We start from the raw sequence: 11,952 nt of genomic DNA, 5'->3' as shown, positions 1-11,952 counted from the left end.
TCGCATGATCGCGTGAAAGTTAAATAAACAAAAAATCCACTTACACACGCGCACAGACACACACACGCATACACAAGAACAGGAAAAAGCAAACCGTTTGCCGGGCAAAGCACGCAAGAAACATTCTATCGAACAATCTGGTGATAATTTTTAATTATGTTTTAGTCGGTCGAAATTAAAATCTAACTGTTAATAAACTGTACTCAAAGTAAGAGGCTGTGTGTGTGTTTGCTTTTGTTTTTTTTCTCAATCTCACCAAAGCGCAAAGGGAGTCATCAGCGGGCGGGTGGTTTTGTTTTTAAACGATGTCTTGCGGGAATTTATTTAACTATATAGATGTGTTCTGCACAATCTCTCCATTTCTCGCTTCTGGCTACTGCCGCTGTCTTTCATCCTTTTCGACTTTCGTGATCCAAAGAGTTACTTCCGACCGAAAATGCTTCGGTCAAGTTATGCTACCTTACAAACTAAGCTTTCGCTTCGAAACGAATCCGCATTGCCTTACAATGTATGGATTAATGGTTCCATAATCAAATATAATGTCGTCACTTTCTGCCCTTCCCTTCGCGACTCGGCCCAAACCACCGTACCAACGTAGCTTCTTACACAGCTCTAGGCGCCTGTGTTTGCGCGTTCTGTCAAGCTCGATACAATGCAAAGACAGGAGGAATCGTTACTGGTAGAAAACGAGTGACCAGTCCGTATCCATGGTAATCCAGCGAGGTTGCGTGGTATTGCAGTACCAGCAGATGAGAAGATGAAACGCAGCATGAGGAAGGTTGTTCGCTACGCGGAGCGGATTTTCGAGCTAGCAGCCCGGAAGCGTTCGAACGTAAAGGGCCCCAGGCAAGGCGCTCAAGAGAGAAAACAAAAATTGTGGTTGGTTTAAAAATAAAACATGTCAAATACTTCCAATCTTACTACAACCAGTAAAATAGCAAATTGGTCACGCATCGGGGGCCGCTCTCCGTTCAGTCCATTCCCCCCGCAGTGGCTCAGTGTGGCCGGGGTGGCGGCATCAGCTCGGCATCCGATCGAAACCCGTCCTTTGCGATCAGGGTCAGCAGCCGATCCTCGGTGACGGGATTGCGGATGCTTTCCCACACGTTCTTGGCCGTTTCGTAGCTGTTGGGGAACGACTTGTCCGTGCGCTCGCGCATCAGCACCCAGCCATTTTCGAACTTGCACTCGATGATCTTGTTGTTCAGCTTGCGCAGCTCCTTCGTCAGCTTGATCTCGCCGTAGCTGTGCTCCATGCCGCCGACGTACAGCAGCCCCTTCTTGGTCGGCAGCATGCCCTGCCCCGTTTCCTCCTTTATCACCAGCCGAAAGTCGATCGAGTTCATGTGATGCGGTTTCCACTTAAGAACACGCGGGCAGACGCCCGACTCGTACGGATCGATCGAGGGCTGAAAGATCAGCCCGTCCGGCTCGTGGCCCAGCCCTTTGGTGAACTTTGGCCCGAGCAGTGCCCGCGACTGCATAATGTCCCAGAACTGTTTCAACCGCACGCCGAACGGTTCGCTCTCCCGGTCCAGCCTGCCCTGCCGCATAGCGTTGGTGCGCGGCTGTATGATTTCGCGATCGATCAGTCCCAACCGATCGGGGAAGAACCGCTGCTTGCGCACCTCCCGATTGTGCAGGTAGATCACATCGTACACGAGATATCGGGGGATTTTCTTCCCCTCGCCGTAATTGTCCAGCACCATCTCTCCGTCGACAAGCGTGTCGGTGATGTGGACGGACGTGTCCTTCAGGGTGGGGAACCGGATACCCTCCGCCTTGAACACCGAGTTGTCTCGGTCGAGGAAGTAAATCTCGCCCTCGCGATGGATCAGCATCATGTAGCGGGTGCCGTCCGCCTTCCAGGACACCCGGTACGGCATCTCCTTGAGGTAGCGTATGTTGTGCATGTCCATCGAGACGGGCTGCGCGCCGGCAAAGCCCTGCAGCTTGCTGCCGCACATCTCGCGCACTCGCTCCTGCAGCTTGGCAATCAGGGCTTCGTCCCGCACCAACGTCACGCCCGGCACGTCCTCCATGAAGACTGCGTTCGGGTTGTACGAGGCTCGCTTGAAGCGCTTTGGCGTCTGCGGCGCCCCTTCGCCTTCCTGTGATCGCTTCGAACCGCGCGGCCTGCTTTCCTCACCACCACCACCGTCGTCATCGTCATCCTGCTCCACCAGCTGGTGCGCACCATTGTTCGGCTGGTCGCCATCGTCATACTCCAAGCACCAGGCCGGCAGTTCCGGCGGAGGCGGCGCATCCTCCACGTCCCCGTAGCGGGCAAACAGTTCCTTCAGGTAGTCGCCCTTGTAGATGCCCGGCGGGCGGGCCTGGGCGAATGCCATCACGGCCGCATCGACCGCACAGTCCAGTCGTTCGACCATGTACGAAACGATCAGGAAACCGGTCCGGTTGAATCCATGCGTGCAGTGAACGCCAATCACGTCCAACGGATGCTCCTGTATGAACTCCTCCACAATCTCAATGAACGATCGCACATGCTCGACGGACGGTGTTTCGCCGTGGCCACGACACTTCAGCTTTATGTACGTAGCGCCGGCGTCCTCGATCTCGTTCTTATCGTAAAAACGGTTGGTGTTGGTCAGATCAATCCACAGTCCGATGCGTCGCTTCTGTCGCTTCATCAGATCGAACAGCATCGACGGTGCGAAGGAGCACTGGACGGGCATCTGCGACTGAAAGTCGCGCTTGAGCGGCGTCTTAAACGCTATGAAGCGATCTGCTATGATCGAGTCCGATTTCCGCGGGCAGTGCAGCCACCGATGGGGGATCGGACCGGGTCCACGAGACATAGCTAGTGAGTGGGTGAGTGAGATTTGCTTGTCTTCCGCACGGGGATGATGTGCGGCGGTGGAAGCTGTACACAGCCACTACCAATAATCCCGACGGGGGGAATATCTGGCGGAATCGAGGAGCGGTTTCCCCCAAGTTGCACCGTTGTACCTTAACGTCTGCAAAGATAAAACGCACAACCGCTGTTAGCAGATTGTGTGGCAGAGAAATAGAGGCTCTATCGCGGAACACTTCGTAGTTACCTTTTGTAGCAGCTCACTGCACCGTCATCGTCGCTTTTCGATGGCTCCAGCAAACGCTGTAATACGTGCCTTGCACCTACAGCTTCGTATTCGCCGTAGGTTTCAGGGGCCAGTGGCCAAGCACAGTACACTGGTGAATGTATCCGATGGTGCAGCAAATTTCCGATTTCGCTACGCAAACAGTTGTACCAGAAATCGCAAGTCCTCCCCGTGCTAGACAAGGTTGGAGAACGTGAGCATTAATTTGACAGCAAGAAAAAAAGTCGCTGTAGGGGATGACAGTAGGGGATTGAACGAGTTTATCCGAATCGGAGTACAACTGTCATTCGACGCATAATGTAGAGATGGGCGAAGTATGGTTCAAAACGACAGTTTAGCTCAATTTCAGAAAGATAAAAACGTCCTACCACAAATCACATGCGAATACACACTGTATCGCTCAGAAATGGCTACAAATAAATCAACAATCGCCAGCAAAAGGATGAAGCAGGAATGACTTAGTTATGGTTTAATTTCCTACAATGCTTAATTTGACTTCGTCATCGTGGATGTCGTTCAAGATGATGATTTTTCGATTAAAATTGCACGACTAATCAAGCTCATATGTAATGTGTAATGACTATCGACGATTTTGAATTGCGGAAATTTTTAACATGTGATATTGTTTGTGTTTGTGTCATGTGTTTTTAAATTTTCGCGACTAGTGGTGAAAGCTCGGAATCGGACCTATCCTATTCCGATTCCGTATTCTGATTCCGATTCCGAAGCCAGTTCTGATTAAGGTGCCGATTCCGGAGTCAACTATCTGGAATCGATTCCAGAATCGCAATTAACTCCGGAATCGAAATCGACGTGGGAATAGCAATTGGCTCCGGTAACGGAATCAGAACTGACTCCCGAATTAGAATTTGCTCCGGAATTAGAACAATTTTTTGAATTGATATATCAAATTTCAAAAGTAAGTGCGGGAATCTCCATGAGAATGGATCGTTTGCAAGTAAATTTTGATTCTTTGCAGCCATCAATACGTAGCATAATTGTATCCAATCCTTTATTCTTATGGAGATGCCGAAACCGAGTACGATTGCGAAGCCGATTCTGATTTCGAAGGATTATATTCCAGAGCCGATTATTATTCCGGAGCCAATTCCGAAGCCGATTCCGGAACTATTTCCGGAGCTGATTTCGGAATCGATTCTGAAATTTGATTCCCGACCTACTATCCGCAATCTGATTCCAAAAAAAAACTTAAGAGTTAGCCGGAATCCATTCCAACGAAAATTTTATTTTTCCCATCACTATTCGCGACTATAGCAAAGTTTACTCCCTATTTCGACAACGGTCCTGTAGATTCAAACTAACACATCTTTTCGCCAGTAATAAGTAATATTTATTTAACAAAAGAAGCTTTATGTTGGAAACGCCATTGCGCTACCGTCTCTGACAAAGCGTCCATCGAAAAGACATATTTCATTGAGACATTTACTTTTTTTTTCTATTTATCATTTGTTTGCCATAAGTACCAATTTTGTATCATTGATGCAAAACGAATGATTCTTATATATATTTACCCTTGAAAAACTTGCAGATACTTCGAGATACATTTGCAAACCGATCAAGCGAGAAATTGTTAAAATGTGAGTTCAATCCAGCAATGCATGTACGGTTGAATTAGGAAACGCGCGCAATGTTGTGTTTAAATTGTTCCTTATATACCACACTACATTTAAAACGTACAAAACACTCCACACAGTATTACTAACATGAATCGCGTATTATTACCTAGACGAGTGTGCTGCCGCTTTGCTTCCGATGACCGTTTGAAGCTGGTCTTTGCTATCTTTGTCAGATACTAAATACTTATGACTATTTATCGCACCAGGCCACGATTCCCGAAACTCGTGAGAAAAGCAGTCTATCAAGTACTACGTTACAGTAAAGTACCTTTTCGTCGCTCACAATGGCACACACACGCAATCAAAAAAGGATTTGAATGAGGGGAAGGGGGGAAGGATGGTTTCGTACATTGAACAATGGAATGTGGACAATCGGCATAAGATACCTCTGGGTGGAAAAATAAGGAAAATTAATTCATTACACCCTGTTAAGTAAACCCAGCAATACAAACTAATCGATAGTTTAGTAAATATTTAAGAAAAGAAGAAGAAAACATATAAAATAAACCACAGACACATCTATCAAACCTACACCCATAGCAAAATATGTGCAAATAATAGGAGTGAAAAGGGCAATGAAATCGTTATATCAGCATTTTAAAAGGAAAATTCAAACTCTTGACGAGGGCGCACGGTTGGTGAATATCGAAAGACACTCCCTCTGAACCCTAGTCAGTTTTTCCTCACTCTCTAACCCAAACTATATCGAACCTAAATAATCACAGACAATAATCATCAGCAACTGTAATCGCACAGATAATAAAGGTAAAACACTTGTATGGAACATTTACCGACAGGAAAATTTTCACGAAACATTCCTACTCTTCCTAATAATCCTAGTCGTGAATTTTGCTAAACTCTAGCATTTCCGCATTTTGAAACGGTTCCGTTTCGGCTTCGGAGATTATTTGTTTCAGCCATTGCTGAATCTGCATCGTGTGTTCCTTCGTTTTGCCCGCCCCGGCATTCGCTAGTGTGGCCAACCCGCTTGGCATGCCGTACAGCTCGCCCAACACAAACGAAAGGCTCTTCTCGCACATCGAGGAAGGCATGTCCAGCATCTGCCGTAGTTCCTGCTCTGACAGTGGAATGTTGAGGTTCGTTTCCGGCTCGGCTGGGCCACTCGGGGCGACGATGCTGCTGCTGCTGCTGCTGCTGCTATTCGAGACGTCGTCCGTTTCGTTGGACGGTTGTTTCGAGTTGGAAAGCGTTTCATTGGTCGCAGATGATAGTGAGCGGTCCGAGACGGACGAACTCATCACGGCAGGCTGTGATTTTACGCCTCCGCATCCCGTCCCACCGCCCAGCTTCGTCTTTAGTATATGGTTGCGTAGGATTTTGTTCTCCGTTATGAGCCGCTTGTAGAAGCCACACTCCGGACTGCCTTCCTCGGAAGGTCCCTGATCCACGCCCGAAGTCTTCGGTACCGCGTGTTCCTTTTCCCTCATTTGGGGTCGCTCCGAACAGGAGTTGATCGTCAGATTGGTGACGTTTTTAAGGTTTATCGTACTGCCACAACTGTTCATCGTAACGTGATTTACGTTTTTCATACGCTTGTCCACCGCCGCTTTGCAGGCGGCAGACGATTCGTGCACGTTTCCTTCGGAATCGGTGCTGGTGGTGGTATTGCTGGGTACAATCAGTCCATCCGTTTGTGAGGCTTTCGGTATCATGCGCTGAGGCGGCAGCGAAAGTGAAATCAACTTTTCCCCATCACGCGACACATTGCGACCATGTTTGGCGTTGCCGTTGGATACGCTTCCCTGCAGGTTGTTGTTACTACCATCGTCCTGCTGCTGTTCACCTTGAAAGGAAAGCGAATCGAGCGGCGGCAGATCCGGTATGGAGCAACGACCCCTGTACAATCGGTGCGCTGTTGGGTCGATTTTACACACACGCAATGATTCTAGGCCATCGTTTGTCGGTTCGTCGGCGGTAGCTACATCCAGGAACGCTTTCGGCATGCCAATCGTTCGGTCGATCAGCTCACGACTCTCGCTCAACGTGAGATTTATAATTGATTCGCGTACCATCTCGGCACTGTCCTTGATGAGACTGCGATTGTTGAAGAACTCCACCACAATCTCCTCGCTCTCGGGATTGCGCTCGTCATCCGCACCCTGGCGGCAGCTTTTATGCATCAGATCGTGATCGTTCGAAGGCAGAATGTAGTCCTCGTTCTCGTACGGTTCCTTCTGGAGGATTACGTTAAAATTGTCGATATTGTACCTGCCGTACGTGCGGATGCATCCGACCAGTTCATCCTCACCGTCCCCCAGAAAGCGGATGCTATCGTACTCGAACGTGATGTGCTGCGCCTGCTGCACCACTACGGTCAGCTGTCTCAGCAGCAGCTTCTCTCGCAGATCAATCGCTTTGCGCAATCGATCGAAAGAATCCGTAACGTTTTGTTTCAACTAATGAAGGGAAAATTAGCCAGAGAGCCAGGAAAAAAAATATACACGCATAAAATTCTCAATATCCCCCAGGGTCACGCCATCTTCCAGCATGTGTACCTTTTCGAAAAACGCATTGTTTCTGTTGATGTCCATTCTTACAGATTCGATGCCGTGCAGCTGCCAAACGGGAATGATATTCCCCGCAGGACGAGGGCAATTTGGAAACCCAAACTACAAACTATTTTCACTATCTAACTCTCGTCTCTGGCTGCATGAACACCACTTTTTATTTTCGTTTCGATTGTTTATATTCTGTCAAGGTAACGAGCTGCACAGCTGTCAGTTGCGCCAGGAGCCAGCACAAAGGGCGCTTCGTTTTTGTCGCGAAAATTTGACTTTTTTATTTTTTTCCCGAAGAATTCATGATTTTACAGTAAGTTTGGAGTGTTCAGATTATAATTTCAATGCTGTCCCATCTTCTAATGTTAGTTTTCAATAAATATTTGAAAATTATTTCCAACATTTGGCATATCCTTTTTTCGCAATGTCAACCCCATCTGACAGATGAAGTAAATAAATAATCCTGAAAAAAAACGGGCAATCATCTGTACCGGGTGGCTGGCTGTACGGGGGTGGTGATTCTTTCCGGTCGAACGAAGCAATTCACGGTTACTGTGTGCGCAATAGCAAGAAAGAAGCGAGCTCGGGTTCATTGTAACTTACTTTACATACTGTCTGCTTTCAGAAATGTGAACAATCCCGTGGAGTGCGTTGTTTTAATTGCTTTTGTTTACCTCGGGCTGGAGACTCCCGATAGCGGTCCTGTTTGGCACGAAAGCTTCAAGGATAATTTGCCATCCCGACACCACCGTCGTCGAAGTACGTTCAGTGCTGTTACTACGTCATCGTGATAATCTACTAGGGGGGTTTTCACCTGATTTAGCAATGATGTAAATGAGCGAAAGCATCCCCCTCAACACCACCGCCGGATATCGCTTCTGCTGCAGCGAAACGGTATTTGTTCTGTTTCAGGATGAATGCACCGTGTCGGAGAATTGTCGGTAGACACGGCAATCACAACAACGCCGAAGATGATGACGATGATGCATGAAGCAGCATCAACCGCGTCACCATTTACACCTGGTACGATGTCAGTAGCACACGATCGAGACCGAGAGCGCGTATACTCCTCTTGCTACTGCTGCATGTCTCCGTCATTTCATGCGGCCGATAGAGGCGTATCATCGTCACCATCACCATCAGCTTCATCATATAAATCAAGGGCACAGCATACGAGTGGACCGTCCGTTGGTGGCTAAAAATAAATAACAATGCAGGGAGAGCATTGCCACAGTACCCGTCGTCGTGGATGTCGTCGTCGTCGTTGTTGCTGCCGTGGTGGCCATGAACGTCAGCTTGCCGTAGTTCGTTACCAGCTGCAGTGGAACCCGATCGTTGCAGCCTTTTGCAGGACGTTCTTCGTGCGGGACGGGATGTTTACCGTCTTATATAACGACAGTGTGTGCAGTGCAAGCGACAGCGTGTTTGGACGATCGTGTTGAGCGCCTCCAGCGCCTTGCGTACGAGAAAGTATAGGATATCGTTTGGTTTAGTTCGTTTGTTCACAATGGATAAAACGGTCCCGGAGCCAAGTGCTTCGAAGCCTCCCGCCGCTGTGATGCATTCTAATAGCAGTAGCAGTGGTCCGAGCGTTACAGCAAGTGGAAAGGGCAAACGACCATTTCTCGGTTTACTCTCGAAACGCTCGTCACGTGTTGAGCCGCAGCGATGCTCGGAGAGCGAAGACGAGCAGCAAACGTTCGACAGTGGGTCGAGCTTTAGTCTGGTCGGGAATCATCATACCGCTCCCGCAACACAACCAAATGCATTGCGGAAAGCGACAACAGCAAACAATAGCAGCAGCAGCAGCAACAACAACACACAACAACAACAACAACAATAACCACAACAACCGCAACAACAGTAGTAGCAAAAGCAATGGAGGCACCGTTACCGCTACGAACACATCAACCAGCAGCGCAAGCCAGCGGCAAGATTCGTCTAACCCGAGTGATACCAACTCGTACCAGCTGCTCTCGACGTCATCGACGACGACTACTACCACCACGACCTCGTCGACCGGGCCGGAGGGTTCAGCGGTGACGAAAATACCGACCGCTGTACGAAAGCGTGACGCGTCCTCTACCCGACTCTCGCTCGGCAATCGTTTGAGCAATTACGTAGCAGGAGCAAATAACACATCCGCCAGCACTGGCGGCGGAGCAGGCGGACAGTTCAATCTCTGCTGCTCGATCGACGAGGCGATCGTGAAATCACCGCCGCGCAATCGATACTCGCATCCGGCGACTGGCAGCTGCAGTGCCGGTAGTGATTCGTACGATCTCGAGATGCAGCAGCGTCGGCAGCAGCTGAAGCTGGAGCTAACTGCCAAGACGTGCACCAGCTATCCGATCGAAAAGTCGAGCCCGTTGCGCCACCGGCGACCGCTGGAAGTGGGCCCGCGGGTGGAAACACCCCAGGAAGAGGAGGACGTAAGCGGACGCAGCCCGAAGGCAAACGTTTCGCTCGTGAACAATCGCGTCGTAACGAAGCCGATCGTTTTCCGCGAGTACCAGAACCACACGCAGCGCGCCATCATGTCCAGCAAGTCCCGGTTCAAGGAGCGCTTTCTTCCACCGCTGCATCGCTGCAACATGGACGGGTACGAAAAGATGGAACAGCACTACAGCTCGCCGAACATTGCCGAAAAGGAAGACGATCTGCTGCTGCCCGGTGGGTGCGATTCGCTCGATCAGCACGAATCGCGCAAATCCATGTCGTTCGACATGGTACCGACCGGTGCAGTCGGCGACGGCGGGACGGACGAGTCTGACGCGGGCGTAAAGGGACCGCCGGGCTCGGCAGATTCCCTCGCCCGGCAGGCCCTGATGGCTGCCCACGTGCTCAACTTGATACCGGCGGAAAAGGCACGCCAGCGCAACTTTCTGCACGGCCGGCTCGGTTCTACGTCGCTGCTGGGTGCAACGGAGCTGGACAAAATACTTCCCACCCGCGAGGTTACCATCTTTATCGGCACGTGGAACATGAACGGCCAAAGTCCGCCGCGCCATGAACGATTTTGTGCTGCCGACAGCACTCGAGCACGTGCCCGATATTATTGTGTTCGGTACGCAAGAGTCCTGCTCGGAGCGGTTCGAGTGGGAGGTGACACTGCAGGAAACGCTCGGCCCATCCCACATTCTGCTACATTCCACCAGCCTCGGTACGCTCCATTTGGCCGCCTTCATCCGGCGCGACTTGATTTGGTTCTGCTCGGAACCGGAAGACGCCTGTCTGTCGGTGCGGCCCGGTACAGCCTTCCGCACGAAGGGTGCGGTGGCGATCTCGTTCTGCCTGTTTGGCACTTCGTTCCTGTTTGTAACGTCCCATCTGACAGCCCCCAGCAGAAGGTGAAGGAGCGCGTGTCGGACGTGAAGAAGATCATACACGCGCTCGACCTGCCGCGCAATCTTACGGTGAAGCACCGGAACAAGGACGTCACGCAAAACTTTGACAGTGTGTACTGGTGTGGGGATTTAAACTTTCGGCTGAGCGAACCCCGCGACAAGCTGATGCAGTGGATCGAAACGACACAGTTCCCGCTGCCGGCCCACCTGCCGCACGGTTTTATGCACACGGATCAGCTCACCTCGGTGCTTTCGGACGGGGCTGCGTTTCGGGGATTCCGCGAGGCTAAAATTACCTTCCCACCTACGTACAAGGTATGGGCAAACGCTATTAACGAAATGTTCGCAGCGTTCATTTAACCTGTGTTTATTTCTATATATGTTTAATTTGTTTTAGTACGATCCCGGAACGCAGCGTTTCGATTCCTCCAGCAAGCAGCGTGCGCCCGCGTACACCGATCGTATCCTGTACAAATTTAAACCACTCCCGGTGACAACGGTGCATCGGCGGGGTCAAATTTGCCACCAGGAGGCAAAATATCGCATCCTCCTTCTCCGGTCAAATGTATTGCGTATGATTCAGTGCAAAGCATCACCTCGTCCGATCACAAACCGGTATGGGCACTGTTCCGGAATATCATTCGACCTGGCATTGACACGTAAGTAGTCGTCTTTTTTTGTATGTGATTCTTAGCAATGAACGGTCGAAATTTGCGCTTTTTTTTAGCGTTCCATTAGCGGCAGGACTGTTTAACCGTGAAGTTTATTTGGAAGGCATGAAGCGGCGCTTGGACAATTCGGGAGCAGGCTCATCTGCCGTGTGCAATATTCAATGACGCCGGCTGTTTGACCGTTAAAGGTAAGAAAAGATACGTAAGAAAGGCCCGGTGGAAGATTGAGGAAGATTTTTTCAACAAGAGGATCGTAAGAGGACATTTTAGCGCGAAAACAAGCAGGGAATTTTAGTGGAACAATGAATTGATCAAACCAAGCGATTTGACAATGCGCAATGCTGGAGCTTACTATTGATAAGACATATATAGCTTCCACAGAGTAAAGTGTTAAAACTAGATCGAAACTCTACCATTACATAGAGCGGGCGTAAAATTAGTGGATGAACGTATTGTGGTAAGGCATGCCGTATTGGCAGACTGATATGCGGCCCTTTAATTCCTTTACCAGCCACTAGTGCGCTTGAATACGATAAAAAATTTACTATGAGCATCAGTGTGAAGGTGTGAACATTAGCCACTTACATGAATTTTCTCACTCAACAGAAAGCCTTAAGTGTTCCTTCTCCATTTACTCTAGTCAGCGATGTGCAGTAAGTGTCTCGCACATGTAAATG

The 11,952-nt window shown here is 49.6% G+C and overlaps 3 protein-coding genes across 3 annotated transcripts; 1 reads left to right on the top strand and 2 right to left on the bottom strand.

Annotated features, from left to right (window-relative positions):
- Window positions 1-295: 295 nt before the first annotated feature.
- Window positions 296-3,300, bottom strand: LOC121591751 (mRNA-capping enzyme-like). Its single transcript, XM_041912644.1, has 2 exons — window positions 3,063-3,300; window positions 296-2,978 (listed from the first exon to the last, which is right to left on the bottom strand). The coding sequence occupies exon 2, from the start codon at window positions 2,817-2,819 to the stop codon at window positions 996-998; it is 1,824 nt and encodes a 607-aa protein (XP_041768578.1). The 5' UTR covers window positions 2,820-2,978; window positions 3,063-3,300; the 3' UTR covers window positions 296-995.
- A 2,211-nt stretch (window positions 3,301-5,511) lies between these two features.
- LOC121594013 lies at window positions 5,512-7,462 on the bottom strand. Its single transcript, XM_041916853.1, has 2 exons — window positions 7,255-7,462; window positions 5,512-7,155 (listed from the first exon to the last, which is right to left on the bottom strand). Exons 1-2 carry the CDS (start codon window positions 7,288-7,290, stop codon window positions 5,575-5,577), a joined length of 1,617 nt encoding a protein of 538 aa, XP_041772787.1. The 5' UTR covers window positions 7,291-7,462; the 3' UTR covers window positions 5,512-5,574.
- A 995-nt stretch (window positions 7,463-8,457) lies between these two features.
- Window positions 8,458-11,717, top strand: LOC121594104 (inositol polyphosphate 5-phosphatase E-like). The gene is given in 7 exon segments (XM_041917058.1): window positions 8,458-9,020; window positions 9,112-10,264; window positions 10,266-10,594; window positions 10,597-10,919; window positions 11,002-11,116; window positions 11,119-11,263; window positions 11,332-11,717. Coding segments are annotated over 7 exon segments (2,430 nt in total). The 5' UTR covers window positions 8,458-8,764; the 3' UTR covers window positions 11,441-11,717.
- Window positions 11,718-11,952: the final 235 nt, after the last annotated feature.

Source organism: Anopheles merus, chromosome 2L (genome assembly GCF_017562075.2).
Source record: "Anopheles merus strain MAF chromosome 2L, AmerM5.1, whole genome shotgun sequence".
Classification (NCBI taxonomy): domain Eukaryota; kingdom Metazoa; phylum Arthropoda; class Insecta; order Diptera; family Culicidae; genus Anopheles; species Anopheles merus.
The sequence above is the reverse complement of the archived record's forward strand: the minus strand, read 5'-3'. Positions and strand labels throughout refer to the sequence as shown.

Excerpts from the sequence above, each read along its gene's own strand:
- LOC121591751 (XM_041912644.1), bottom strand. The coding sequence starts at position 2,819 with ATGTCTCGTGGACCCGGTCCGATCCCCCATCGGTGGCTGCACTGCCCG.
- LOC121594013 (XM_041916853.1), bottom strand. The coding sequence starts at position 7,290 with ATGGACATCAACAGAAACAATGCGTTTTTCGAAAAG. Across the intron at positions 7,156-7,254 it reads ACAATGCGTTTTTCGAAAAG|TTGAAACAAAACGTTACGGA; the intron begins GTACACATGCTG and ends TCCCTTCATTAG.